This window comes from Anomaloglossus baeobatrachus, chromosome 8, assembly GCF_048569485.1.
Source record: "Anomaloglossus baeobatrachus isolate aAnoBae1 chromosome 8, aAnoBae1.hap1, whole genome shotgun sequence".
Lineage (NCBI taxonomy): Eukaryota > Metazoa > Chordata > Amphibia > Anura > Aromobatidae > Anomaloglossus > Anomaloglossus baeobatrachus.
In genome coordinates this window covers 134,423,968-134,450,704 of record NC_134360.1, presented here as the reverse complement: position 1 = coordinate 134,450,704, position 26,737 = coordinate 134,423,968, and the positions used below count along the sequence as shown (strand labels likewise).

The following is a 26,737-nucleotide window of genomic DNA, read 5'->3' as shown; positions in this document are numbered from 1 at the left end:
ATCGTGCTGTCACATACTGACAGCATAATTTAAATAGCCATGGCGGGGATCGCGCCATTTCCCACCAGCATCGGCGGCGCCATGATGCAATGATGGGGTGCCTTGGTGTTGCCATGGTAATGACCCCTGATGCTGCCATGACTCACTTCCAGTGAGAGCCAACAGAGTGCCGACACTCCCAGAAAAGCAGCATTTCAGCTGGTCAGAGTGATGCTGCTCTAATCAGCAGAACTACACAGGTAATAGGACTGTGCAGACATAACGTCCCCAAAGGGGACTAGAAATAAAATAAGAAAATGTAAAAAAAAAATTAAAAATATGAAAAAAAAACCCTAAAAGTTCAAATCACCCCCTTTTGCCCCCTTTGAAAATGAAACAGTTAAAGGGAACTTGTCAGGTCTAATATGCACCCAGAACCACGAGCATTTCTTGGTGTATATTGCTAATCCCTGCCTAATCATCCCTGTATACACTAGCATAGATAAAGAGATCTTTATAAAAAGTATTTCTAATGAGCGAGGGCACTAGTCCCCTGGGCGTTAGTTCCCCGGCCAGTTGTCCCCATGAGCATTTTAGTACGTCCCTGTGAGCGTACTAACATGCTAATGAATGCACATCGCCACAGGATGATCTCATTCACCTCTCCGCTGCCATCGCGACCGACGGGGGATTTCGGCTCAGTGCGCATGACCCTGGAGTTTGGGTCATGTGCACTACTTCAGTTTGAATATCAACAAAAAGTCGGAATAAAGTGTGAAAATAGGAGGAAAAAGGAGATTAACAACCCAATTAATATGAATAAAATAGTCCAAAGACATCCTCTTAGTGAAAAAGGTACAAAATCTTTATTAAGAATTTACCACATTGATAATTACAAGAGGGAATATAAAAAACAGTAAAATTAGCAGGATAACAGACAGGTGCAAAGTGAGAGCTCCATGGAGCACCATAAGTCAGAGAGTCAGGAAATGTCTAGTTCAATCAATCAAATCGTTCACAGATAATGAACGATAGAGCCCTTGTGTATAGTTTAATCACTCCCAAAGTTTAGAGGGGTACAGCATATAACCAGCCTAGTGACAGAGCTATTTAGTGTCAAAGTGCCATAAACCCATTAAGTAGTATTACACGGGCTGCAGATTCTTAATACATTTTTGTAAATTCTTAATAAAGATTTTGTACCTTTTTCACTAAGAGGATATCTTTGGTAAATTCTTAATAAAGATTTTGTACCTTATTCACTAAGAGGATATCTTTGGTAAATTCTTAATAAAGATTTTGTACCTTTTTCACTAAGAGGATGTCTTTGGACTATTTTATTCATATTACTTGGGTTGTTAATCTCCTTTTTCCTCCTATTTTCACACTTTATGCCTAGGGAGTGACCCACATATATTGAAACAAATATGATGGTAAATATGTGTTCCTTAGGTGGGCTTTGCACGCTGCGACATCGGTAACAATGTGTTACCAACGCTGCAGCGATAGTCCTCGCCCCCGTCGCAGGTGCGATATCTTGTGATATCTTCACATGCACTCACCTGCCCTGCGACGTCGCCCCGGCTGGCGAACCGCCTCCTTCCTAAGGGGGCGGGTCGTATGGCGTCACAACGACGTCACACTGCAGGCGGCCAATAGAAGCGGAGGGGCGGAGATGAGCGGGACGTAAACATCCCGCCCCCCTCCTTCCTTCCGCAGAGCCGCCGTGAGACGTAGTGACGAAGGTAGGAGATGTTCCTCGCTCCTGCGGCTTCTCACACAGCGATGTGTGCTGCCGCAGGAACGAGGAACAACATCGTACCTGTCGCTGCTGCCAAATAATGGAAATGTCGGACCCTACACCGATGATACGATAACGACGCTTTTGCGCTCGTTAATCGTATCAAAGAGGATTTACACACTACGATATCGACTGCGATGCCGGATGTGCGTCACTTTCGATTTGACCCCACCGATATCACAACTGCGATGTCGTAGTGTGCAAAGCCCGCCTTAATCTGGTTCTTAAAAAAGTCTGAATAAGTAGCTCACTATTTATAGAATTTTAGACAACACCTGTTGGAGTAATGACTCCAGCAAAAACACAGTGAGTAAAATGTAACAAACAACAAAAACGCGGTGAAAACGCATAGCTAACATTTTTCTTGCATTTTGACACACCTCATTGATTTCAATGAGTGACAAAATGAGTAAAAAAAAAAAACACAAAAAAATGAACCTGCTGTTTTTATTGTCAAAAATGTTGACAAATATTTGACAAATTAAACACTTACAAAAAAAGCTGCAACGTGCTCATGGAAATTTTTATTTCTCATAAACTTTGCTGGGGAACCAAAAGCATGCAGGTTGCCATTGACACAGTGCAGTTTAAAACGCGACCAAAATGTGAAAAAACCCGCAATGTGAGCATATGTCCTAACAGGCGATCAAAATATAGCATCTGAGCAAAAATGGCATAATTTAAAACATCAGCTGAAGATGCAAAAAATAAGCTTTCACTGAGCCTCAGATCCTGAAAAATGAGAACGCTACGGGTCTCGGAAAATGCAGACAAAAGTGCTACTCTTTTTTTTGGACAAACTTCTCAATTTTTTTTCACTCCTTGGATAAAAGTATACAGATTTGGTATCTACAAACTCGTACTGACATGAGGCATCATACTGACATCAGTTTTACCATATAGTGAACACTGTGAATAAAAGACCCCCAAAACAAATATGCAATTGCACTTTTTTTGCAATTTCACCGTTTTACAGTACCCTATATGGTAAAATTAATGATTTCTTTCAAAAGTACAACTCGTCCCACAAAAAAACCCTCATATGACAATATTGATGGAAAAATAAAACAGTTATGCCTCTCGGAAAAAAGGGAGGAAAAAACCAAAAATGAATATGGAAAATCGCTTGGGAGTAAAGGGGTTAATTGTAAGGTGCTGCAAAGTTGGCACTGTATAAATAAAATTATTATATTTATTGTTATGTCTTCAAGATCTCACTTGTTGGTCCACTAGATTAAGTATTCAGTAAATAGCTGTATTACCAAGTTTCCTGCTCGGCAAAGCAGCTGGGTGTTTTCCGACCACATGGCTAATTAGTAGACCCCTATCTACTCCCCAACAAGTCAGCACTCTTCTGCCTGTATCAGCACTACTGTTACATCAAATAGCTGAAGCAGCAGATGTTAGATAATAGATTACATGATAGACCAAATGTTTTACCAGTCATTGTGACAACTTGACACAAATCAGCAAATAGAGATGCACTGTCTAAACAACCAGGTTCAATCATACCTGGACCTTGTCCTTTCTCTAGTAGATATCCTGATCCCTGACGCCATGGACTTCTTGGTCAGCTAATTCAACCAGTTTTGATAACTGGCCTACTTTGACGTTGGTGTACTCTCTGGTTTAGTCTCCAGTGTACTGTCTCCAGAGTTCTCTCATTAAACTTTCAGAGTAGCAAGTGGCTGCTGCCAAATTTTTTGCTGCACATGTGGGAAACATATTTGTCAAAATAAATCAGGCATTGATTAGTGAGTGTTTTCATTCATCTATGGCTGATGCTAGCGCTTAGCTTGGTTATAACTTGTCCATTGTGTTGAGTACGTTTTTGCTGCCACCAGTGCCGATACCCCACATAGCTGGGCATCTTCTACCTGTCCATCATATTCTATATATAATATGCTGCTGTTGGGCTGTGTGTTGGCTCTAAACAGTGGCACATCTCCTGACTTTCCAGAATGTTTTATACTGTGCTGTTGATGCCATGGCCACTTTGAATAGACAGCCACACATCTCCTACGTTTTCATTGTGTTCTAAAACTATATTGTAATGCTGCTGGGTATTCAACCATGCCCAGGGTTATATAAAAAAACTAAGAATGTTCCCAAAACTGTATAATTCTTGGACAGCTTTTTAAAATAGCCATAACCTCTTCATTTTACAAAGAACTAAATTATTTGCTAATCTCAAAAAGGGATAATTTGTGAAAGGCTTGTTCTTAATTTTCCAAACAACAAATATATTGCTCGTCCAGAAAAAAAGAATAATTTATGGGCCATGCGTTATCTAAAATCTATAGTTTCCACATTTTCTGTATAAACAATGGTCCATCAGGCATCTGATACTTTTTTAAACACATTTTTCATTTCAAAAAGCATAAATATTGCGACTGTGAATGTGTTATTACTATGTATAGCTGTTTAACCATAGCCATATACTGTATGTTGAGGTCACTTTGACTTTAGTAAGGCTGTGTTTGCATTAAAGAGCTTGAAATAAGCTGATGCAATCACAGGAGACCTCAGAATGTTATATACGTCTTTTCAGGGCAATTGGGGGTTTTGCAGCAGTTTTGATTTTTATCAAAACATTTCATTACAAATCATACTTTTCTAAACATTTGATGAAGATAGCAAGGTTTGTGGCATAGCAAACGCACCACTCGCCAAGAATTTGATGACTTTGCCATGGCGCTCTCTGCCCACTTTGTCGGAGCTAGACAAAAATGGTGTGAGAATGGCAAAAGTCATAAAATGTTAATGCAGTCTAATGTTTTGAAAAATCTCCTCATTTTTTTACTTTTTTCCTCTGAATACTGGCATAAAAGCTTTGATGAACCCAGTCTGTCGTGTCCAGCATTTTGGAGTGATTTTTCAGGCTTTTACACTTTGATGAATTGCATGAACTAGTTTTGCTTACTAACTTTTCTTCCTTGCAGGTGATCACAAAAACCACTGCCCGTCTGGATTTAATTATGACATTTCTGGACTTTACTGTGAAGGTAAAAAACAATTTATAAAACTTGACAAATGAGAACAAAATGCACTAGTCAGCAATGCCAGTAGCCCATTATAATCCAACTTATATACTGTAGATTAAACCTCTAAATAGTAACAAGCCAATAATAAAAGGGAATATACAAAGTGGAAAAGGAAATAAAAATGAGATTACATCAGTGCAGAGAAGGGGAAGACAAAGTCGCTAAAAATATCAGTGCATGGAGATCAATGAGAAACAGGGAATCATGTCTTTATATATATTTCTAAAATGATACGTTTTGATTCATTCTAAGTTTTCCATTAATGACTGTGTAGATGTGTAATTCATATTTTAAACACTTTTAGATGATGATGAATGTGCTGTCCACAACCCGTGTTCACATGCATGCCATAATATTATGGGAAGTTACTACTGTTCGTGTCCGAAAGGCCTGATGAGCTCTGCAGACGGGAGGACATGCCATGGTAAGCTGCTGTTATATGAATGTATTTCCAATGTCAAAGGGTTATTTCCAACATAATTTTTCACAAAGCAGAGTAAATGCATTCTTATTGTTAAGATACAGTGCAAACCCAAAATACACATACTTTATTATACCTTTGTGTATTTTTTCATCTTTGTTTGTCCCTCTGTGCATCCAATGGGTGAACCACATTCTACCTCATTTGTGTACTTCTATCAGGCGCCACCTCTATTAGTTAGCATTAATCTTCTTTGTACCCATTGCTCCCGTAAAGTACTCTGTCTGGCCGATTTTATCTTCTGCCATGTGCATCCATACAGCTGTCAGTGTGTTTCATATCATAGTTAGCTGGTTGGTAGCAGATCTCAATTCTCCTGCACTCTTCCATAGTGGAGCTGGTACTTACTAGTCAGTGCTGAGTTGAGCTGTGTTTGTTGCCTTCTGATGAGTGATCTGTAATGTGAAACTACAAATTCGTCTCTGTTAAAGGGAATCTTTCAGCAGGTTTTTGCTGTATAACCTGTGAGCAGCATAATGTCGGGACAGAGAGCCTGATTCCAATGAGATATCACTTACTGGACTGCTTGATGCTGTTTGACAGAATCCCTGTTTTCCCTGCTGTAGATATAGCAGTAGTTTGAATGTTGAGCTTTGTATAACCCCGCCCACACTCCTGATTGGCAGCTTCCAATGTACACTTTACATTGTTAGAAAGCTACCAATCAGTTGTGGAGGCGGGTTACACAAATTAGCTGCACTGTTTTGCACATGAGACATAGTCCGGCAGTGATATTCATTCTGACAGATTCCCTTTAATGCATATAGCGTACAACTGTACCATTTGGTCAGGGCTTCCACTTATTCAAGGACAAAGGAGGGAGGATCCAGCTTCCGGAGTATAATAAAATCTTCAATCTTTATTTCAAGGGTCACATATAAAATCCAATATTGTCATCAAAAATGGATAGGATCAGGGAGCCCAGGGTACGGCAATGCATTTCGAACGCTACCTGCGTTCTTTGTCAAGATTATCATAGGCTTGACAAAGAACACAGGTAGCGTTAGAAATGCGTTGCCGTTCCCTGGGCTCCCTGATCCTATCCATTTTTTATGACAATATTGGATTTTATATGTGACCCTTGAAATAAAGCTTGAAGACTTTATTATACTCCGGAAGCTGGATCCTCCCTCCTTTGTCCTTGTAATTCCTGCACTTTTGGAGTGTGTAATCCGTGCATGCCAGACTCCACCACAGTTGAGCTGGATCACCTCTTTTCTTCTACTTTCACTTATTCACTCTATTTGCAATGTCTCGTCTTCTGCTGTGTAGTCACTACATGTGTTGATGAGTTCATAGCTCAGTTTTTCCTTCTCCTGCCCTGACTCCTCTGGAGGATGGGCAGCATCTCTGTGCTCAGTACACACTTACATTTATTTAATTAAAGGGAACCTGTCACCTAGAATATGCGTTCTGACCTATCAGCAGACGCATGTGTGCCCTAATTACACCTCCCTACCCATCCTTGTGTTGTAAAATTGTACAATATGAAAGTAATAAAAAACATTTAATTACCTTCATATTTCGTATGTAAATAGCAGGGAATGTGGTCACAGGGGCGGCGCCTTGCCCTATGGACGTCTGCATATTTCTGTGGTATCATGCCCTTGTGGGCGTGATACCATGGAGCAACGTCCCCGTCGCTCATTCTATCCTGCGAGCATTGCGGCAGGCTTCTCTTCCAGGTTCTCCTTGTCAGTTTCAGACGCGCACTGCGCAAGCGCAGTGTGCGTCTGAAGCCGGCGATTGAACACCCGGAAAAGGAGCCTGCCACGATGCGCGCAGGATAGAATGAGCGACATTTTTATTACTTTCATATTGTACAATTTTAAAGCACAAGGATGGGTAGGGAGGTGTAATTAGGGCACAGATGCATTTGCTGATAGGTCAGAATGCATATTTTAGGTGACAGGTTCCATTTAACTCATTTATTGAGTCTAGTCTTTCCCTAGCTTCGAACTCCCAATATGTAGTAGTGGAGGCAGCAGCAATAGCTGCAAGCCACAGGCTGCAATGCTCAGTATAGGAGAAGTTCCTCTAATTAAGGCCTGCGACACACATCCGTGCCTCCGGTACGTGTGTGCCTTTTTTTTCACGTACCGGAGACACGGGCCCACGTGGTCCTATGTATTGTTATTGTTTTGGACACATGTAAGTATTCAGGAACGGAACGTGTGTCCATTCCGTGCTTATGTGTGTGCGTTTTTTAAAACCGCTGACATGTCCATGTTGCTCCGGCAGCACGGGTGTCACATGGCCCGCACCCGTACCACACGGATGTAGTGTGGATGCGGGCCCGTGTGACACGCGCCGGAGAAAGACACGTGTCAGTGTAAAAATAATAAAAACACATACTCATCTCCACCATACCTGCAGTCTCTGCCGCGGCTGTCCCCTGCATCCGTCCCGCAGTGATTTTGAACAACGCTTCTCCTTCACTGGGGCCGGATGTAGCGTCAGCGGGGCGTGGCTTTGGCCAGACGCTGTCATTCAGCACCACAGACAGCGCCGTATGATGCAGGTAGGCGGGACTTTCCGTTCACCGTGTGTTATAACGTATAACACACGGAGAACACGTACGTGCCACAAAAGTGGCACACGGGGACAAAACCACCCCTTTAACACGTACGTGACAAAAACATAACGTTTTGTCACGTAAGTGTGGCAGAGGCCTAAATGTGCATTGTATTATACATTACAAGCATATTGTGCTGATACTTGGAGCTATATCTGTATACACCAGTGAATGTCTAGGTCCCTGTATTTTAGGGGTAAAATAAAAGTCAAAGATTTTTTTTGTTCCAATACAATTCCTAAAAACAATGAAAAATGATTTCAATAATGATCTTTTTAAAGGGAACCAATCACCAGGATTTTCGTATATAACCTAAAGCCAGTGCTATACTGGCACTATCAGGCTGAGTCTATACATACCTGTAGTGGTCAGCTCAGATGTTTAGGTTTTTAAATTAAAGAAAGTAAAGTTTATTTTATTAAATCATCAGCTTCTTGAGTGACAGCAGCTGAGGAACAAATAATAGCAGGGGTGTATTCATAGTTATCCCCTCCCCCTGTTAGAATTAGCAGAAGTATTATACCATCGATTTAATTTTTGACTTGTAGGACCTGTGGTGAGCTCATACCCATGTGACCAGAAAGGGGGGGCCTCAGCCAAAATAAAAATGTTGCTTCCTGGTATTAGCTTTGTTGGCTGAGGCCCCACCTCTTCTGGTCATATGGGTATGAGCTCACCACAGGTCCTGCAAGTCAAAAACTAATCGATGGTATCATACTTATGGTAATTCTAACAGGGGGAGGGGATAACTATGACTAGCCCCCCCCCCCAGATACTGTCTGACCCTCAGCTGCTGTCACTCAAGAAGCTGTCGGTTTTATAAACGTTACTTTTTTGGATTTCAAAACCTAAACATCCGAGCTGACCACTGCAGGTATGTATAGAATCAGCCTGATAGTGCCAGTATAGTACTGGCTTTAGGTTATATACAAAAATCCTGGTGATTTGTTCCCTTTAGTGCATTTTTAAAAGAAAAAACATCATAAATCAGCAAATAACAGACACATTTGGTGTCGAGTAATTGTAACAACCCTTACAATAAAGTGAACAGATTATTTACAGTGATTAGTGAATAACATAATATAATGGCTGGATTGATTTTTTTTATCTCTATAGTCCACGTGCACACATTAAATATTTGGTGAGTTTTTTACCTCAGTATTTGTGACTCAAAACCAGGGGTGGGTAAAAAAAGGCAAAAGTAGTGCACGAGTTTCTATTATACAGCAGCATGCAAAGGTTTTTGCACCCCTGGTAGAAATAACTGTTATTGTGAGCAATTAAGGAAGTTCAAAATAAAATTATCTCTAAAAGGCATAAAGTTGAAAATGACACATTTCTTTGTATTTTACGCACAAAAAAGTAATTTCATGTGTTATATTTTTAAATGAACAAAAAAGGAAAATGGGCCGATGCAAAAGTTTGAGAACCCTGTATGGTTAGAACCTAGTAGCGCCCCTGTGATGCCCTGGCAAAACTAGGTAGTCACAGTTAGGCCCCTGCATAACACCTTCCCTCATTAGGAAACACACAGCCAACCTAGAAACCCTAGTCACCCCCCCTTAGGGAAAGATAGACACACCAGTGGGCGTGACCAGGTGGTTGGGATACGCCCACCAAGGGGTCCAGACAGCCCAGGGCGGGAAAACAGTGAGAAAGCGTCTGAAGTTCAGTTTGGAGAGGAGTGTGGGCTGGAGCTAGGGGTAGCTCCAGCAGTGAAGTCCAGGTTGAACGGTACCAGGGTAGGAACTCTGCTGCCACTGGCTAGGAGGCAGACGTGGTCTCCGTCAGCAGGAGACGGGAAGGCGGCTTGGTGGAACCGAGGTGGACCGGTACAAGGTTGTAGCCCGCTGGTACCGACACGGGGAACCGACCTGGAAACCGTAGCACAAAGGGGGTACTCGAACCCTGAAGCCAGGACTAGAACCAACTGGAGCTGGTTAATTAACTGATTGAGGCCAGGACTAGAGGTCCTGTCCCACCCAAAGTCCCTCATAGAAGACAACAGCCCACCGATTAGGGATAAGAGGTCACCGCCAGGGCCCATAGATCCCACGGGCCAGTGTCTGCGAGCACGGCTCCTTAGGCCACATCCAGCTGGGAGCGGACTCCTGAGTTTCACACTAGGAAAGTCCATCTTACATACAGCAGTGCAGGAAAAGGATAGAGACCACCAGCCGGGTGGGGGACCAGAATGCAACCGGCCGCGGCACCGGCCACCATCACCTTGGTTTACCAGAGACTTGTGTGTTTTACTAATTGTGAGTACACCAGCACCCTCTGCGGTCACCATCCCCTGCATGCACCAACCGGGTCCTGGGGCCACCATCCCTACCCACGGAGTGGTTAACAACTTGCTGCACAACATCTCCCCGGGTGCCCCGTAACAGCAGTGGTGGTGTCCCACCTCACCACACATCGTGGGTGGCGTCACAAACTTAATACAGCCCAGCTCGTACATATACGTCCCCCCATTTATTCGGCGTGTCCGCGAGACCCCCGAGTCTGGAGACCCTCGAGCCACCATCCCTGAAGGCATGGATCCGAGCAGCGCCGGCTGCTGGCACGGGGGCGGCACACCCCCTTTGGTAAGTATCACAGATTGTAAACGCTTTTTGTAGCCAGCCAAGAGTCTTTCAATTTTTGAGCGATTTTCATCCATTTTTCCTTGGAAAAGTCTTCCAGTTCTGTGAGATTCCTGGCTCATCTTGCATGTACTGCTCTTTTGAGGTCTAGCCACAGATTGTCAATCATATTCCGATCAGGGGACTGTGAGAGCCATTGTAAATATTCAGCTTGCATCATTATCCGTTTCTAGAAGCCATCCTCTTTTCAACTTCAGCTTTTTTACAGATGATGTTATGTTTGCATCAATAATTTTTTGAAATTTCATTGAATCCATTCTTCCCTCTACCTGTGAAATGTTCCCCCGAGCCATTGGCTTCAACACAATCCTAAAGCATGATGATCCACCTCCATGCTTAATGGTTGGTGATATTTTTTTTTCCTGAAATTCTGTGCCCTTTTTTTTTCACACATACATTTGACCATTGTGGCCAAACAGTTCTATTTTAACCTCATCAGTCCACAGGACTTGTTTCCAAAATGCATCAGGCTTGTTTAGATGGTGTTTTATATACTTCTGATACAGAATGCTAATGTGAGGATGCAGGAAAAGTTTTTTAATTATAACTCTTCTATGAAGGCCATATTTGTGCTGGTGTCTTTGAGCAGTAGAAAAATGTAACACAACTCCAGAGTCTGCTGAATCTTTCAGAAGGTCTATTTCAGTCAGGTGAGGATTCTAATTTAGTTTTCTAGCTATCCTACGAGCAACTCTCATACAAATTTGCCTGTAAAAAAGCTGACATTTAAAAAAAGCGGATGATGTCTACAAATGGATAATGATTAGGGATGATTGAATACCCTAATATTCGCTTTGCCGAATATTCGTCGAATGGGACGGCACAACGAGAAAAATAGTGATGGCTAGGCACAGAGTACCGATGTTCTAACACCACCAAAAGGTCGTGGAAAGCCTCTGTTCCCAAAAGCCAATACGGCAACATCTCAAGGGCTATCAATCGTGCAATGTGAGCAGTTATGGTTTCTGCCCTTGGGTGCGTAACGGGGTATTTTCGCTTCTTTTCGAAGGTCTGTGTTATGGACAACTGAAAAGAACGCTGGGACACCAAAGCGGATGTGGGCATTGATGATTGAGTTTGGCCAACATCAGGTTGGGAGAAGGAGGCATCAGCGCCACCTTCTTGCACACCAGTTTGGGAAGCAGGCAGCCCAGGAGAAGTGGCAGATTTTTGAGTCTGAAAATCATGTTTTTCACCTAGAGTTTTCAACCACCTAGTGGTGTGCTTGGCTAACATATGGTTTCTCATGGTGGAGATGCCCAAGATGGAAATATTTCTGCCTCTGCTAAGCTTGGTCTGACAGATTTGACAAATGGCAACCGTTTGGTCCTAAGGACTCTTGTAAAAAAACCTCCCACACAATTGCTGAACGGACCTTTGGACTCTGAGATGGCAAAGGTGGTGCACTGACCCTTGGACTCTGAGATGGCACAGGTGGTGGTGTCATGTGCACAGTTGATTGACCTCTGGCAGTGGTCGAAACCCTATCTCTTACAGCCTTTTTTGCGGACTATGGGAACATGCTCCTCTACACTGCTGCTCTTGCAATCCATGCCACTCGTCCATTGGATCAGTCACCTCATCATCATCGACCAAGTCGTCTTCAAATTTCTGAAGGTCAACATCTTCAGTAATGGAGGTTTCAGGCTGATCTGAGGGCAACTGTGTCTCATCATCCTACAACACTTCCACCTGATTGCCCAGCATGTCACGACCAACAACATGGCTCTCTTCTGGCCTTGGGTGCTCAAAGATGTGTGCATCACTGCACACCACGGCCTCACCTGCGTTGGTGGTATTGCGCGGTGAGAGGCAAGAAAGGTCAAAGGGTCCCGTAAACAGTTCCCCAGAGTAACCTGCTTTGGGGTCATATGTTTCCTTAGAATACTGATGCTGTGAGGAAGGAGGACCAGGCTGAGGATTTGATGGCCCAGCCTCTGGGCTACTCAAGTCTTTCTGTGTGGACCCTTGGGATTTGCTACTCGACAATTAACTGGAGGCATTTTCTGCTATCCAACTCGTTACCTGTTTGCACTGTTCAGGGCGCAAGAGTGCTTTCCCACATGGACATGAAAATTGAGATAGGAAGGCAAAAGTAGATAAAGCAGGAACCTTTTTCTTTGGCTCAGTCACACTGCTTGGGCAACCACCACTGTCACTACCACCTTGTCCATGGCCCCTATCGCCTCTTTTTCCCATTTTTTGGTTTGATTATTTGAAGGTGAATACTGTAATGTGACCTTTTGTACAGGCAGTGGAACAACACTGATGCCAGGTTGTTAAACTTGTGTTAATAGTTCCCACGATAGCTGTTTCTGTAAGTCTAAAAACCGCAAGGTACCTTTATTCGGCAAAATACCACTTGGAGGAGTCAACAAGGATATGAAGATCTTTCAGCCCTAAAACAAAACAAGGTTTGACACCACTTTTATTTTAGTAATTGTTTTTTTAGCACTCAGACTGTGTTTTAGGTCCGTTTCACACGTCAGTGAAAAACACTGATGTTCTTCACTGACGTGTAAAACACGCACATGTCCCTCCGTGTTCCGTGATTCACGGCACACGTGGGTTGTCCATGTGCAATCCATGATTGCACGTGGATATTACTCACCTGCCTTCGTTCCTGCTGTCCATGGTGCTGAAGTCTCCAGCTCTGCAGCGTCCGCCCATGGTTCTCAGCACCTACTTCCTGGTCGGCTGTTCCTGCTCTCATGAATATTCATGAGCCAGGCAGGAGCTGCCGAGAGCAGAGGCTGCAGAGCAAATCACAGGTAAGGTAAGTTGAAAATATTTAATATGTCCGTGATTTTCTGGTAAGTGTTTCACTGATCACACATGGATCACACCATAGTGTCGTCCGTGGGTCATCAGTGATGCCAGAAAAAAACTGACTTGTCTCTGTGCAGAATCACGGCCACGGGTGTACGCTGCACGGAGACAAGTTCAGTTAAAAATCACTGATGTGTGAGCAGACCCATTGATTAGAATGGGTCTGCATATGTCAGTGATTCTGGTATGTATAAAAAAAAGCACAAACGTACCAGAATCACTGACGTGTGAAAGGGGCCTTACTAAGGGCAGAACACTATGTAGGTTCAGTAAGATATGAAGACGCCACCACCAGGATGCTAGCTTGGTGCTATAACGGTATTTGGCTTCAGGCAGGAGTAGAGGCACTGACACCGAGTATTAATTAAAAATTTGGTAACACTGACACTGTATTTTAGTAAGAGCAGGACACTATATAGGTTCAGTAAGATATGAAGACGCCACCACCAGGATGCTAGTTTAGTGCTATGAAGGTATTTTGCTTCAGGCAGAAGTAGAGGCCGTGACAGCAATTTTCTTTTTTTTATTTTTTAAACTTACAATATTTTTTAGCAGTTAGGTACTATGGAGTTTATGTACGCTGTGAAGCCAACACAAGGACGCAACTGTGCAGGTATGAATTGAGATGGTGGCTAACAGGCACTACACTTACACTACACCTGAACCTGTTGTTTGGTAAATTTTGGGACCATTTTTAGGGAATTTGCAATACCTATCCCTAGTTGAACACACACAAGTGATGTAGCAGTGCTGGGATTGTTGATTATTAGTAGCAGATGTCAGGACAGCTTTAAATCTCTCCCTGCCTTTGAAAAAGCTCTCCCTATACCAGACACCGCACTAACAGACTGTATGCAGCACTAATAAGAGGATTTTTATTTTTGGTTTACAGATTGATCTGTGTAACCTAACAAAGCACTGCACTAAAGGGTGCTTTACACGTTGCGACATCGCTAACGATATATCGTCGGGGTCACGTCGTTAGTGACGCACATCCGGCGCCGGTAGCGACATCGCAGAGTGTGACACCAAGGATCAACGATCAACGATCGCAAAATTGTTCAAAACGGTGACCGTTGACACGTCGCTCCTTTCCTTAATATTGTTGCTGCTGCAGGTACGATGTTGTTTGTCGCTCCTGCGGCACCACGCATCGCTATGTGTGACACCGCAGGAACGACGAACATCTCCTTACCTGCGTCCACCGGCAATGCGGAAGGAAGGAGGTGGGCGGGATGTTACGTCTCGCTCCGCTTCTATTGGCCGGCCACGTAGTGACGTCGCTATGACGCCGAACGCACCTCCCCTTTGAGGGAGGGATTGTTGTGCGGTCACAGCGACGTCGCTGACAAGGTATGTGCGTGTGACGCTGCCGTAGCGATAATGTTTGCTACAGCAGCAAGCACCAAATGTCGCACAAACGATGGGGGCGGGGTGCTATCGCGCTCGACATCGTAGCGTGTAAAGCACCCTTAACACTGACCCTATAGCTGGTTCTGCATTCACTCTTTTGCAGCCTGGCAATTTGCGGTGCTGACTACTGGCATCAGCCCTTAGGAGGACTTTTTAGGCGTTTGCAGCATGATCGCTATCACCTACAAGGCACTGCACTGTCACTGGTCCTATAACTGGCTCTGCATAGACGGTTTTGCAGCCTGGCGATTTATGCAGCTGATAGCAGATACTGACTAGTGGCTTCAGCCCTTGGAAGGACTATTTAGGAGTTTGCAGCACGATCGCTATCACCTACAAGGCACTACACTATCACTGGCCCTATAGCTGGTTCTGCCTACTCTGTTTTGCAGCCTGGCGATTTATGCAGATGATAGCAGATACTGACTAGTGGCTTCAGCATTTACAAGGACTATTTAGGATTTTGCAGCAGGAACGCTATTGTACCGCCCCACGCTCGGCTGCAGCCGAGTCGCTCGGATCCGGACTCGCCGGGTGGTGGCTCGAGCGTCTCCGGACTCGGGGGCCCTGTGGTCCACTTCGATCTGAAAGGGGGGGGCTGGCGCTTTTAAGGGACGTAGGGGCACGGCCGGAGCCGTGGATGAGGTCGTGACGCCACCCACGGGTTGTGGTGAAGGTGGACACCACCGCTGCTGTTTAAGGGGTTCCTGGGGGAGATGTTAGCCCCTCCGTGAGTAGGGATGGTGGCCCCGGAACCCGTTGGGAAATGAGTAGGTTGGGCGGTGCAGAGATGTGCGCGGCCGGAGGGCACTGTTGTACTCACAATTAGTAACACACACAAGTCTCTGGTAAACCAAGATGATGGTGGTCGGCGCCCGAAGCCGGCTGCGGTCTGGTCCCCCACCCGGTTGGTGGTCTCTGCCTTTCTCCTGCACCTTTTTGAGTGTTGGTGGGCTGCCTGCGCTTCAGCGTTAGGAGTCCACTCCCCGGCTTTGTGGATTTCGGGAGAGCCCTTTGCCCGCAGACCCTGGCCCGTGGGATCTCTCTGCCTGAGCGGTGGCTTTCTATCCCCCTTTTTGGGCTGTTGTCTTCAGTCGTGACTTTGGGTGGGAAAGGACCTATAGTCCTGGCCGCAATCAGTTAATTAACTCAGTCCAGTAGCTTCTGGACCTCATTTCAGGGTCTGAGTACCCCCCTTTGTGCTCCGGTTTCCGAGTCGGTTCCCCGGGTCGGTACTGGCAGGCCACTATGCTGTCCCGGTCCACCACGGTTCTACCGAGCCGTCTTCCCGGCTCCTGCAGGCTGAGGCCACCGTATGCCTCCTAGCCAAAGGTGCCCGGACTCCAACCCTGGCACCTGTCAGACTGCTGCAGACCTGCTACACAGGCCTTCTTCCACACTCCTTCACTCCCAAAAACTAATCTGATCTGTCTACTTTTCCCGCCTCAGGCTCTCTGAGCTCCTCGGTGGGCGTGCCAACCGCCTGGCTACGCCCCCCTGGTGTGACCATCAAGCCTTGAGGGGGGTGACTAGGGTTTTAGTGGTTGGCTGATGACACCTTATTAGGGGACAAGTGTTATGCGGGGCACTAACTGTGACTACCTGGCTAGTCCAGGGCGTCACACTGTCATTCAATGCACTGAACTGTCCTTATACCTGGTTGTACCATTTACACAGCTGCTAGTAGCTAATGCACACTATCTTCAGCCCTTACAATAACTATTATTAGTTGGCTGTATAAACGCTCTCCCGCACACAATACAGTCTATCTACACCGCCATCTCCCAACAGACGGCATGTTCACAAAATGGCCGCTGCCTTATATAGCCCCTATGACGCTGTGTGGCTAAGCCAATCACAGTAAGACCACAACAAAGATGTCTGTGGTGTTTCTGTGAGGACAAGCATCATCAGATGTGTTCATTGGCTGGTAAACAGGCGTCAGGAAGTCAGAAATGAAAATGAAAGTATCGGAGCGGATGTTGTTTCAACCGTCAAATACCGAATGGTGCGAATAGGCTGTTATCCGTCGGATACCGAATAGTGGTGAATACATTCGCTCATCACTAATAATGATCCTAAACACACGTCAAAATCCACAATATACGACCTCAAAAGGTACTAGCTAAAGGATTTACAATGGCCCTCACAGTCTTCTGATCTGAACTACGGCCCTTAAACTGCCAGCATAGTTTGCTATTAGAATGGCTTAGTAACAATGAGTTTGAGTGTGCAATGCAGTGGTGCTGCAAATATCTTTGCACCAGTGGGAAAATAATGAAGTCCAACAGCCACTTTTAGGATGCCACTAAGTTTCCTCAGTGTTTGCTAGTATAATGGCTTAGTAACAATGAGTTTGAGTGTGCAATGCAGTGGTGCCACAAATAGATTTGCACCAGTGGGACAATAATGAAGTCCAACAGCCACTTTTAGGATGCCACTAAGTTTCCTAAGTGTTTGCTAGTATAATGGCTTAGTAAAAATGAGTTTGAGTGTGCAATGCAGAGGTGCCGCAAATAGATTTGCACCAGTGGGACAATAATGAAGTCCAACAGCCACTTTTAGGATGCCACTATGTTTCCTCAGTGTTTGCTAGTATAATGGCTTAGTAAAAATGAGTTTGAGTTTGCAATGCAGAGGTGCCGCAAATAGATTGGCACCAGTGGGACAATAATGAAGTCCAACAGCCACTTTTAGGATGCCACTAAGTTTCCTCAGTTTTTGCTAGTATAATGGTGTTGTAGCTGTTCTGTTTCAAAAGTCAGCTTATGGGATCATCAGTGAGGTCCTCTGAATTAGGCCTCTTCAGGCCTAATCAAGATCGAGCGCTCGGAGAAAAGACCTGCATTCATGTGAGCATGATCAATTTTCTGTTTATTCAGCCAAGGTACAGTTTAATTATACCATTTACAGATCAATGTGATATTGCAAAAAAAGGCTTCTAGCTGGATTTTACAAGTTGCTCATATGACCTTTAAGTTTTAGCAAAACAAAAATGTAGAGTCATGCATATGAGATAAGAAGAAGATAAGAAGAACATTTAGCAGACAATAATAATCCTTGAGCCTGTTTCTCATTCCGAAGGCTCCATAATGACTATGAACTACCACCAGATATACTTACTAATGGAACAATAAAATATCTTTAATAAAGAAATAAAGAAACTTAACCCTTCTATATCAATTTCCCCCTTTTGTAAATGGTATAACCTTCACTACAGGGTCAGTAGGCGTCCAAACAGGAGCTGCTGGCTCATGGGCCTAGTACCCATGAGGGGTCTTACTACCACTTCACCCATCCACCCTCAGTGTGGACACCTACTTCCGGTCAGCAGAGGCCATTTGGGGTCCGTAGTAAACTACAGAGGGTTCAATACTGGGACTCTTAGCACATACATTATTCAGTAGTTTAGGTAATGCATATATCAATGCATTTACAGCTATATAAAGCAATAGACAGAACAACAATATTTGCATACAGGTTTGTATAATGCCAGAAACCCAACCTGCTAGGCCCTTAAACCAATTGGCTGGATTCATAAAAGAAAATGTATTTCACCACCAGGAGTCCTTGTTGGCATTGTGCTCTTTTAACCATTTATCCCTAAGTTCACTTGTTTTCTGTATATCTGCTCTAACCTGGAGGTTGCCTGCAGGGTCAATGTAATGGCAACAGGCAGGACCAATTATTTGACACATTCCGCCGTCTTTTGCTGTCACAAAGTCTAGCACTATAGTATGCTGGTTAGTGACTACAATTAATTGTTTTTGTATAGCATTGGTAGCATTAAGAATCTCAAGAACCCGAAAAATTTGATCATCCAGGTAGTCAGTGGACTCTACTAGCTTGTCCCACATTTGCATTAAGAAAAGGTGAATGAAAATAGCACTAAATACCATATTTGCTTTTCCCAATTCTACTACATGAGGCCTACCATTTGGCCGGGGTGTATTATCTGCTGCTCGTTTATACAAGGTATGAATTGGGACAGCTGCTACATCTACTTTACTATGAGGAACTATGAAAGTGGCTGGTGTTAGTCTGGCAAGTGTGCAAACCCCTCTCATGTCAGGGCTCACCCACTTGTGAGCACGATTCCCACAAACCAAAAACACTCCCTCTGGGAAAATACAAAAGTGAGTTTGACTTTGTACACAATAATGCAGATTCAGAAGCCCCTTCATGACTTTATAGCACACCACGTATTGTTCATTTGTTTTCCGGTCATACCCTAGATACAGCTACCCCGCTCCCTCCTAAAAGTCCGTCTAATAAATGATGATGTACAGCCCTTAATACCCTTCTGATATACTGTCTCATTGTCCTTGGTTAAGTCATGTGTATGTTTATAGAAACAGTTATTGTATTTCCACAATTTCCAACACCATTGTATTGAAGACTGAACCATAATCCATCATGGGGAATGGGGCCCGAATGAGGAATCTTAGTCTTTATTTTGGCAATTATGCCCTTGTCTGAATCGTATTCCATCCACCACGAGTATCCATCGGGCCGTGTGATATTTAGCTGGAACCAGGGTTTAGTGACCCATCCAACTATAGTCAATGTAGCAGATACATCACGAGGTACATCTTCTCCCAAAATTCTAGATTGAGTCCAGGTTTTATTGTGTATACAGTCTGGTACCAATACCTCCTGTGGTTCCAGAGGTAAGGCTAAATAAGGCATAGTCTTTGAAGAAATAGGACTGTGTGTGCAGATCCAACAGTCTTTTGGCTTTTCTCCTTCCATGTCCTCAGTAAGAGAAATATGGTGGCGAATGAGTTTGTTATCCCAGTCCGTATTTAAAAGTTCGCTCAGCGTCTTTGTTGGGTGCAGCAACCCTGCTACACCTAGCAGGATAATTAGGAAAACTATCATTCTGCCGGTGGAGTGACCTTTTTACAGTGACTGACGTGGATCCAGGTGGGTTTTCCCTCAAGTTTCACTGAAGTGGATGTGGTCAGCTGGACTTGGAATGGGCCATCATAGCGTGGATCTAGGCTCCTTCTCACATGTCTGCGCACGACCACCCAATCACCTGGATTCAGCTCATGCACATCTGCACTTGCATTGGGATCTGGAATGGATGAAAAGACATGTTTATGCACCATATTAAGTCTTTCCTGTAAGGCCTGGACGTAGGCTGTCATAGTGCCGTGTTGCATCTGTAACACTTGTGGAAAGTACAGACCTGTTTTTGGGGCACTACCAAACAGGACTTCAAAAGGAGACAAACCTGTCTTTCTATTTGTAGTGTGTCTGACTGAAAAGAGTGCCAGGGATAAGCACTCTACCCAATTCTTTCCTGTCTCTGCCATGGCCTTTTGAATTTTTAGTTTAAGTGTCCCGTTTAATCTCTCTACTTTTCCACTGCACTGCAGATGATAAGGGGTATGGAATGCCTGCTCTATTCCCGGGGCCTGCATAATGTCCCTCATTATTTCTCCAGTGAAGTGTGTACCCCTGTCACTTTCTATGGCTTCTGGGATGCCATACCTACAGACTAGTTCCTTCATCAGTTTATCTGCAGTTTTTTTAGCATTTGCACATTTTACTGGATAGGCCTCAACCCATCCTGAGAAGAGATCTACACATACCAGGACGTATTCATACACTCCTATCTTGGGTAGTTGTATGTAGTCTATTTGCAGTCGTTAAAATGGGTAGAGCGGTCTGGGTGTTACTTTCTTATGGACTTTTACTGTTTTACCTGAGTTGTGTTGTGTGCAGATAATGCAGGATTGTACGTGTTTGGAGGCTACGTAACTGAAGCCAGGAGCGATCCAGAAGGCATTCACCTGGTTACACATGTGACTTTTTGAGGCGTGAGTGGGGCCATGTGTTGCTTGTGGCATCATAGGGAACAGGGACCTTGGTAAACACAACCTATCCTTACTTTCCCATACTCCATTTGAGTTCAGCCCAGCTCCCATTTTCTCCCAGTGTTCCTTCTCTGTTTGGACAGCCTGATGCTGGAGGGATTTCAGGACATCCAGACTCACTGTGGTTGTGACTTGCTGGCTCCCTGCCACTATCCTCTGATCCCTAGGCCTCTTTGCCGCTGCTTTCGCAGCCGCATCCGCCCTTCTATTGCCCGCTACCTCCAGTGAGTCACCTTTTGTGTGTGCTTTCACCTTAATGATGCCAATGTCGCGGGCGGAGGAGGGGACGCTGCGCTCACCCAATGCTCGGGTTCGGCTGCTGCTGCTTGCTCGGTCGGTGGCTCGAGCGGTGTGCCGGATCCCGGGGACTCGAGCGGCGCTCCTCGCCCGTGAGTGAAAGGGGGTGGTTTGGGTTTTGGGATATTGTCCGTGACGCCACCCACGGTTGTGGTGAGGTTGTGACACCTCCGCTGCTCTGGACGGGGATCCCGGGAGAGGTGACAGGGAGCAGCTTGGATGTTGTTTTTCCCCTCCGTGGGTAGGGGGGTTGGTTGTCCCGGGGCCTGGTGAGGGGTAGGGATGGCAGCCGGGTTACGGGGCCTGGTGAGGTGCAGGGTCGCGGGGGCAGTGCGGTGCCGCACGGCACGGTGGTACTCACTCAGCCAATGATGAATGCAAAGTCTCTGGTAAAACAAACGGCTGGATGGACGGGTCCCACAGACGGCTGCGGTAGCTCTCCCGGTAGGTTGGTGGTGACTGCCTTTCCCTGCACCTGTGTTGTGTTCACAGTTCAAATGGCTTCCCACCGGTAACCCGCTCCCTCACCCACGGTTGTGGTGAGGTTGTGACACCTCCGCTGCTCTGGACGGGGATCCCGGGAGAGGTGACAGGGAGCACCTTGGATGTTGTTTTTCCCCTCCGTGGGTAGTGGGGTTGGTTGTCCCGGGGCCCGGTGAAGGGTAGGGATGGCAGGCGGGTTACGGGGCTTGGTGAGGTGCAGGGTCGCAGGGGCAGCGCGGTGCCGCACGGCACGGTGGTACTCACTCAGCCAATGATGAATGCAAAGTCTCCGGTAAAACAAACGGCTGGATGGACGGGTCCCACAGACGGCTGTGGTAGCTCTCCCGGTAGGTTGGTGGTGACTGCCTTTCCCTGCACCTGTGTTGTGTTCACGGTTCCAATGGCTTTCCACCGGTAACCCGCTCCCCAGCTTGGATGGATGCTGAGGGAGCCCCTTTTGCCCGCAGGCTCTGGCCTCACTCAGCCAATGATGAATGCAAAGTCTCCGGTAAAACAAACGGCTGGATGGACGGGTCCCACAGACGGCTGTGGTAGCTCTCCCGGTAGGTTGGTGGTGACTGCCTTTCCCTGCACCTGTGTTGTGTTCACGGTTCCAATGGCTTCCCACCGGTAACCCGCTCCCCAGCTTGGATGGATGCTGAGGGAGCCCCTTTTGCCCGCAGGCTCTGGCCCTGGGAACTGTAGCCTTGGCGGTGACTGTGTTTCCCTTCACGGTGTGAGCTGTTGCCTTCAATCGGGTCTTGACTGCTGGGAAACCCCGGAGGTTCCCTTCGCTAACGGATTTGACCGGTTTTACGGCGACTCCTAGCCTGGTCGGGGTCCGTAAGCCCTGCCGAATGGTGCTGGCTTCTCTTTGTTCCCCGATCCGGTACCGTCGGGCCACCGCCCGTCCCCGGTCCTTACGGTTCACTCCAATCAGCCTCTCCTGCAGACGGTCACCTCATGATGAAACCGGCAGTGCGGTGAAACGCTCGTCGAGGTTGGAGCAGGTGCAATCTGCGGTGCTGCATAGGACACGTACCTTTTACTGATGGCCACAGGTATTTTGACTGACTTGAAGGGCTAATATATAGGTGGAGGCAGGGCTAGAGGCACGTGCAGTACTTTTTCAATATTTAACATTACATGAACCATGGTGTCCTGTAGCCAGTCCATATGGTGGTAAACTAAATGCGTATACCTCTATACACTATTAGAGCTATGTTACTTAGTACCATATCTATTTAAATTATGCCCTACTTGGTCTATCCCTGTGGACACATGATATATATGTATGTCCATTTATAATGAATACTAGTCGTTTTATACGGGTAGATGCAGTTACTGCAAACATTGCTCCACTCCTTATAGTGCGGCTTGACATCCCTCCCTATATTCCAAAACTGTTATCCTATGTATGATGAGATTTTTATGTATTTTTTGCACGAGCACTTTATATAAATAAAAATTTACTATTTCAAAATCATAATTTATGATTCCTGAGTCCTTTATAGGTTATTACTAAGTATTACTGGAATCTACTTCTGAACAATGAGAGGCCTTATATACAGTTAGGTCCAGAAATATTTGGACAGTGACACAATTTTCGCGAGTTGGGCTCTGCATGCCACCACATTGGATTTGAAATGAAACCTCTACAACAGAATTCAAGTGCAGATTGTAACGTTTAATTTGAAGGTTTGAACAAAAATATCTGATAGAAATTGTAGGAATTGTACACATTTCTTTACAAACACTCCACATTTTAGGAGGTCAAAAGTAATTGGACAAATAAACCAAACCCAAACAAAATATTTTTATTTGTTGCGAATCCTTTGGAGGCAATCACTGCCTTAAGTCTGGAACCCATGGACATCACCAAACGCTGGGTTTCCTCCTTCTTAATGCTTTGCCAGGCCTTTACAGCCGCAGCCTTCAGGTCTTGCTTGTTTGTGGGTCTTTCCGTCTTAAGTCTGGATTTGAGCAAGTGAAATGCATGCTCAATTGGGTTAAGATCTGGTGATTGACTTGGCCATTGCAGAATGTTCCACTTTTTTGCACTCATGAACTCCTGGGTAGCTTTGGCTGTATGCTTGGGGTCATTGTCCATCTGTACTATGAAGCGCCGTCCGATCAACTTTGTGGCATTTGGCTGAATCTGGGCTGAAAGTATATCCCGGTACACTTCAGAATTCATCCGGCTACTCTTGTCTGCTGTTATGTCATCAATAAACACAAGTGACCCAGTGCCATTGAAAGCCATGCATGCCCATGCCATCACGTTGCCTCCACCATGTTTTACAGAGGATGTGGTGTGCCTTGGATCATGTGCCGTTCCCTTTCTTCTCCAAACTTTTTTCTTCCCATCATTCTAGTACAGGTTGATCTTTGTCTCATCTGTCCATAGAATACTTTTCCAGAACTGAGCTGGCTTCATGAGGTGTTTTTCAGCAAATTTAACTCTGGCCTGTCTATTTTTGGAATTGATGAATGGTTTGCATCTAGATGTGAACCCTTTGTATTTACTTTCATGGAGTCTTCTCTTTACTGTTGACTTAGAGACAGATACACCTACTTCACTGAAAGTGTTCTGGACTTCAGTTGATGTTGTGAACGGGTTCTTCTTCACCAAAGAAAGTATGCGGCGATCATCCACCACTGTTGTCATCCGTGGACGCCCAGGCCTTTTTGAGTTCCCAAGCTCACCAGTCAATTCCTATTTTCTCAGAATGTACCTGACTGTTGATTTTGCTACTCCAAGCATGTCTGCTATCTCTCTGATGGATTTTTTCTTTTTTTTCAGCCTCAGGATGTTTTGCTTCACCTCAATTGAGAGTTCCTTAGACCGCATGTTGTCTGGTCACAGCAACAGCTTCCAAATGCAAAACCACACACCTGTAATCAACCCCAGACCTTTTAAATACTTCATTGATTACAGGTTAACGAGGGAGACGCCTTCAGAGTTAATTGCAGCCCTTAGAGTCCCTTGTCCAATTACTTTTGGTCCCTTTAAAAAGAGGAGGCTATGCATTACAGAGCTATGATTCCTAAACCCTTTCTCCGATTTGGATGTGAAAACTCTCATATTGCAGCTGGGAGTGTGCACTTTCAGCCCATATTATATATATAATTGTATTTCTGAACATGTGTTTGTAAACAGCTAAAATAACAAAACTTGTGTCACTGTCCAAATATTTCTGGACCTAACTGTAGGTAATTTAACCTTGCTGTATGTGCCCGGGCCACGCACCCGGACACGGTCAGTCTCCTCTACTACCACTTCACTCTCCAAAACTCAAAACTAATCTAATCTGACTCCTTTTCCCGCCTCCAGGACCGTGAACTCCTCGGTGTGCGGGGCCAACCGCCTGGCCCACCCCCTGGTGTGGACATCAGCCCCTGGAGGGAGGCAACAAGGATTTGTGTTTGACCTAGATGTGCCTAGCCGGGGTGTGGGGTGTGTTGTTGTAGTACCTGTGATGTCCTGGCTTGTCCAGGGCGCCACACCAACCTGGACTGGTAACATTAGTGCCTCCATTAACCGTTTTACCAATTCTGCATTTTTAATAGGCTTACCAGCTGATGTAAGAAAAGCTCTACTTATCCAGATAGGGCCAAAATCATGACAGATCCGAAATCCATAATTTGAGTCTGAATAAACATTAATTTTCCTACCTGATCCCGCTCTACACGCCTCAATGAGTGCTGTTAGCTCCGCCTCCTGCGCAGACATGTGCGGCGGGACTGGTTCAGCTCGGATTACCTCATTTGAGGATACTACTGCATATCCAGTGTAGAATCTCCCATCCAGGTGGTATCTGGAGCCATCTACAAAAAACTCAAAATCTGCATTAATAATAGGTGTATCATAGACATGTGGAAAACCTGCTGTCTCCTGACTCATCAGCTCTATGCAGCCATGTTCGTGCGTCATGTCAAAGTCTTGATCCTCACTTGCTACCATTGTCACTAATTCCCCCTTTTCTGAATCTACTGGCAAAAGGGTGGCTGGATTCAGAACATTACACCTCTTGAGGGAGACATACTCAGGAATCTGTTAGGGCCAGATGGACGGGCAGACCCGGGAGGTGGATCCACTGGGCCGAACTCCCCGATGAGGGAAAGGAGTCCGGTAGCCGGAGCACTTTAGGTAGCAGGACAGTCCGTGCACTGGAACACAATGGATAAGTCCCTGGGACCACGAGGTCACTGATGGTGGTCCGGGTGACGGAGCTCAGGTTCGGAAGCCGTGATGATGTCTGGCGGGGTCCGGAACCGTTGGAGCGAGATGACGGGTCATCGCAGGGAACCAAGATGGTACGGACTGTCAGGATGGCAGATGGGCAGCGTTCGGGGTTCGAGATACAGCAGGACCGGATGGCGATGCAGGATCGGCTCTAGAAGACAGAGAGGTAAGTATCTCACAGAACACAAGGAGACCTGACTCCTAGCTTGGGAAAACACGAAGAACAGGCCCCGCTCCCTTGGACATTAACCCCCTTTATACCCTGTACCTGTATGCATCATTTCCTGTCAGTGGACACTGGCCCTTTAAGAAAGGGTCAGTGACCGCGCGCGCGCCCTAATGCGCATGCGCGCGGCCCGGGTGCCAGAAGCCAGGGCAGGAAGCTGAGAGGAGGACGCAGCAGAGCCGGCCAGGGACTGGGAAGCCGACGGGCGCCGGGAGCGGGAACCAGGAGGCTTGGGAAGCGTGGGCACTGGAGGCTGGAGAGTGGGGAGCGTGGCAGGTGAGCCGGGGAGCGGAGCAGAGGACCCGGGGAGCGGAGCAGAGGACCCGGGGAGCGGAGCAGAGGACCCGGGGAGCGTGACAGTACCCCCCCCCCACGCCCCCCTCCCCGCAACCGGGACAGGAAGGCACGGATCAGAGGAGTGCCCACGTTCTCCCTGGGCTCCCAGGACCTATCCCCAGGACCATACCCTTCCCAGTCCACCAGGAAGAACTGTCGACCTCGTACGGTCTTCATGGCCACGATATCCCTTACCGCATAGATGTCGTCCTCAGCAATAGGAGGAGGAGCCGGACTGGCGGCAGCGGAGAAGGGACCAAGGACAACCGGCTTGAGCAGAGACACGTGGAAGGAGTTGGGTATCCTCATCGTGGCCGGGAGCTGTAGTTTGTAGGAGACCTCATTGATCTTGCCGAGGACTTTAAACGGTCCGATGTAGCGAGGTCCCAGCTTGTAGGATGGTATCTTCAGTCCGATGTATTTGGAAGCAAGCCAGACGAGATCTCCCGGAGAGAAACACGGAGGATCCAGACGTCTCTTGTCCGCGTGTCTCTTCA

The 26,737-nt window shown here is 45.9% G+C and overlaps 1 protein-coding gene across 1 annotated transcript in view; it reads left to right on the top strand.

Annotated features, from left to right (window-relative positions):
* The window catches only part of HMCN1 (hemicentin 1), a 921,797-nt gene that overhangs the window by 753,818 nt on the left and 141,242 nt on the right, over positions 1–26,737 (top strand). The window contains exons 98-99 of the mRNA XM_075322013.1: positions 4,723–4,785; positions 5,129–5,248. Of these exons, the coding sequence (XP_075178128.1) occupies positions 4,723–4,785; positions 5,129–5,248 (183 nt within the window). The remainder of the gene's footprint in view (positions 1–4,722; positions 4,786–5,128; positions 5,249–26,737) is intronic.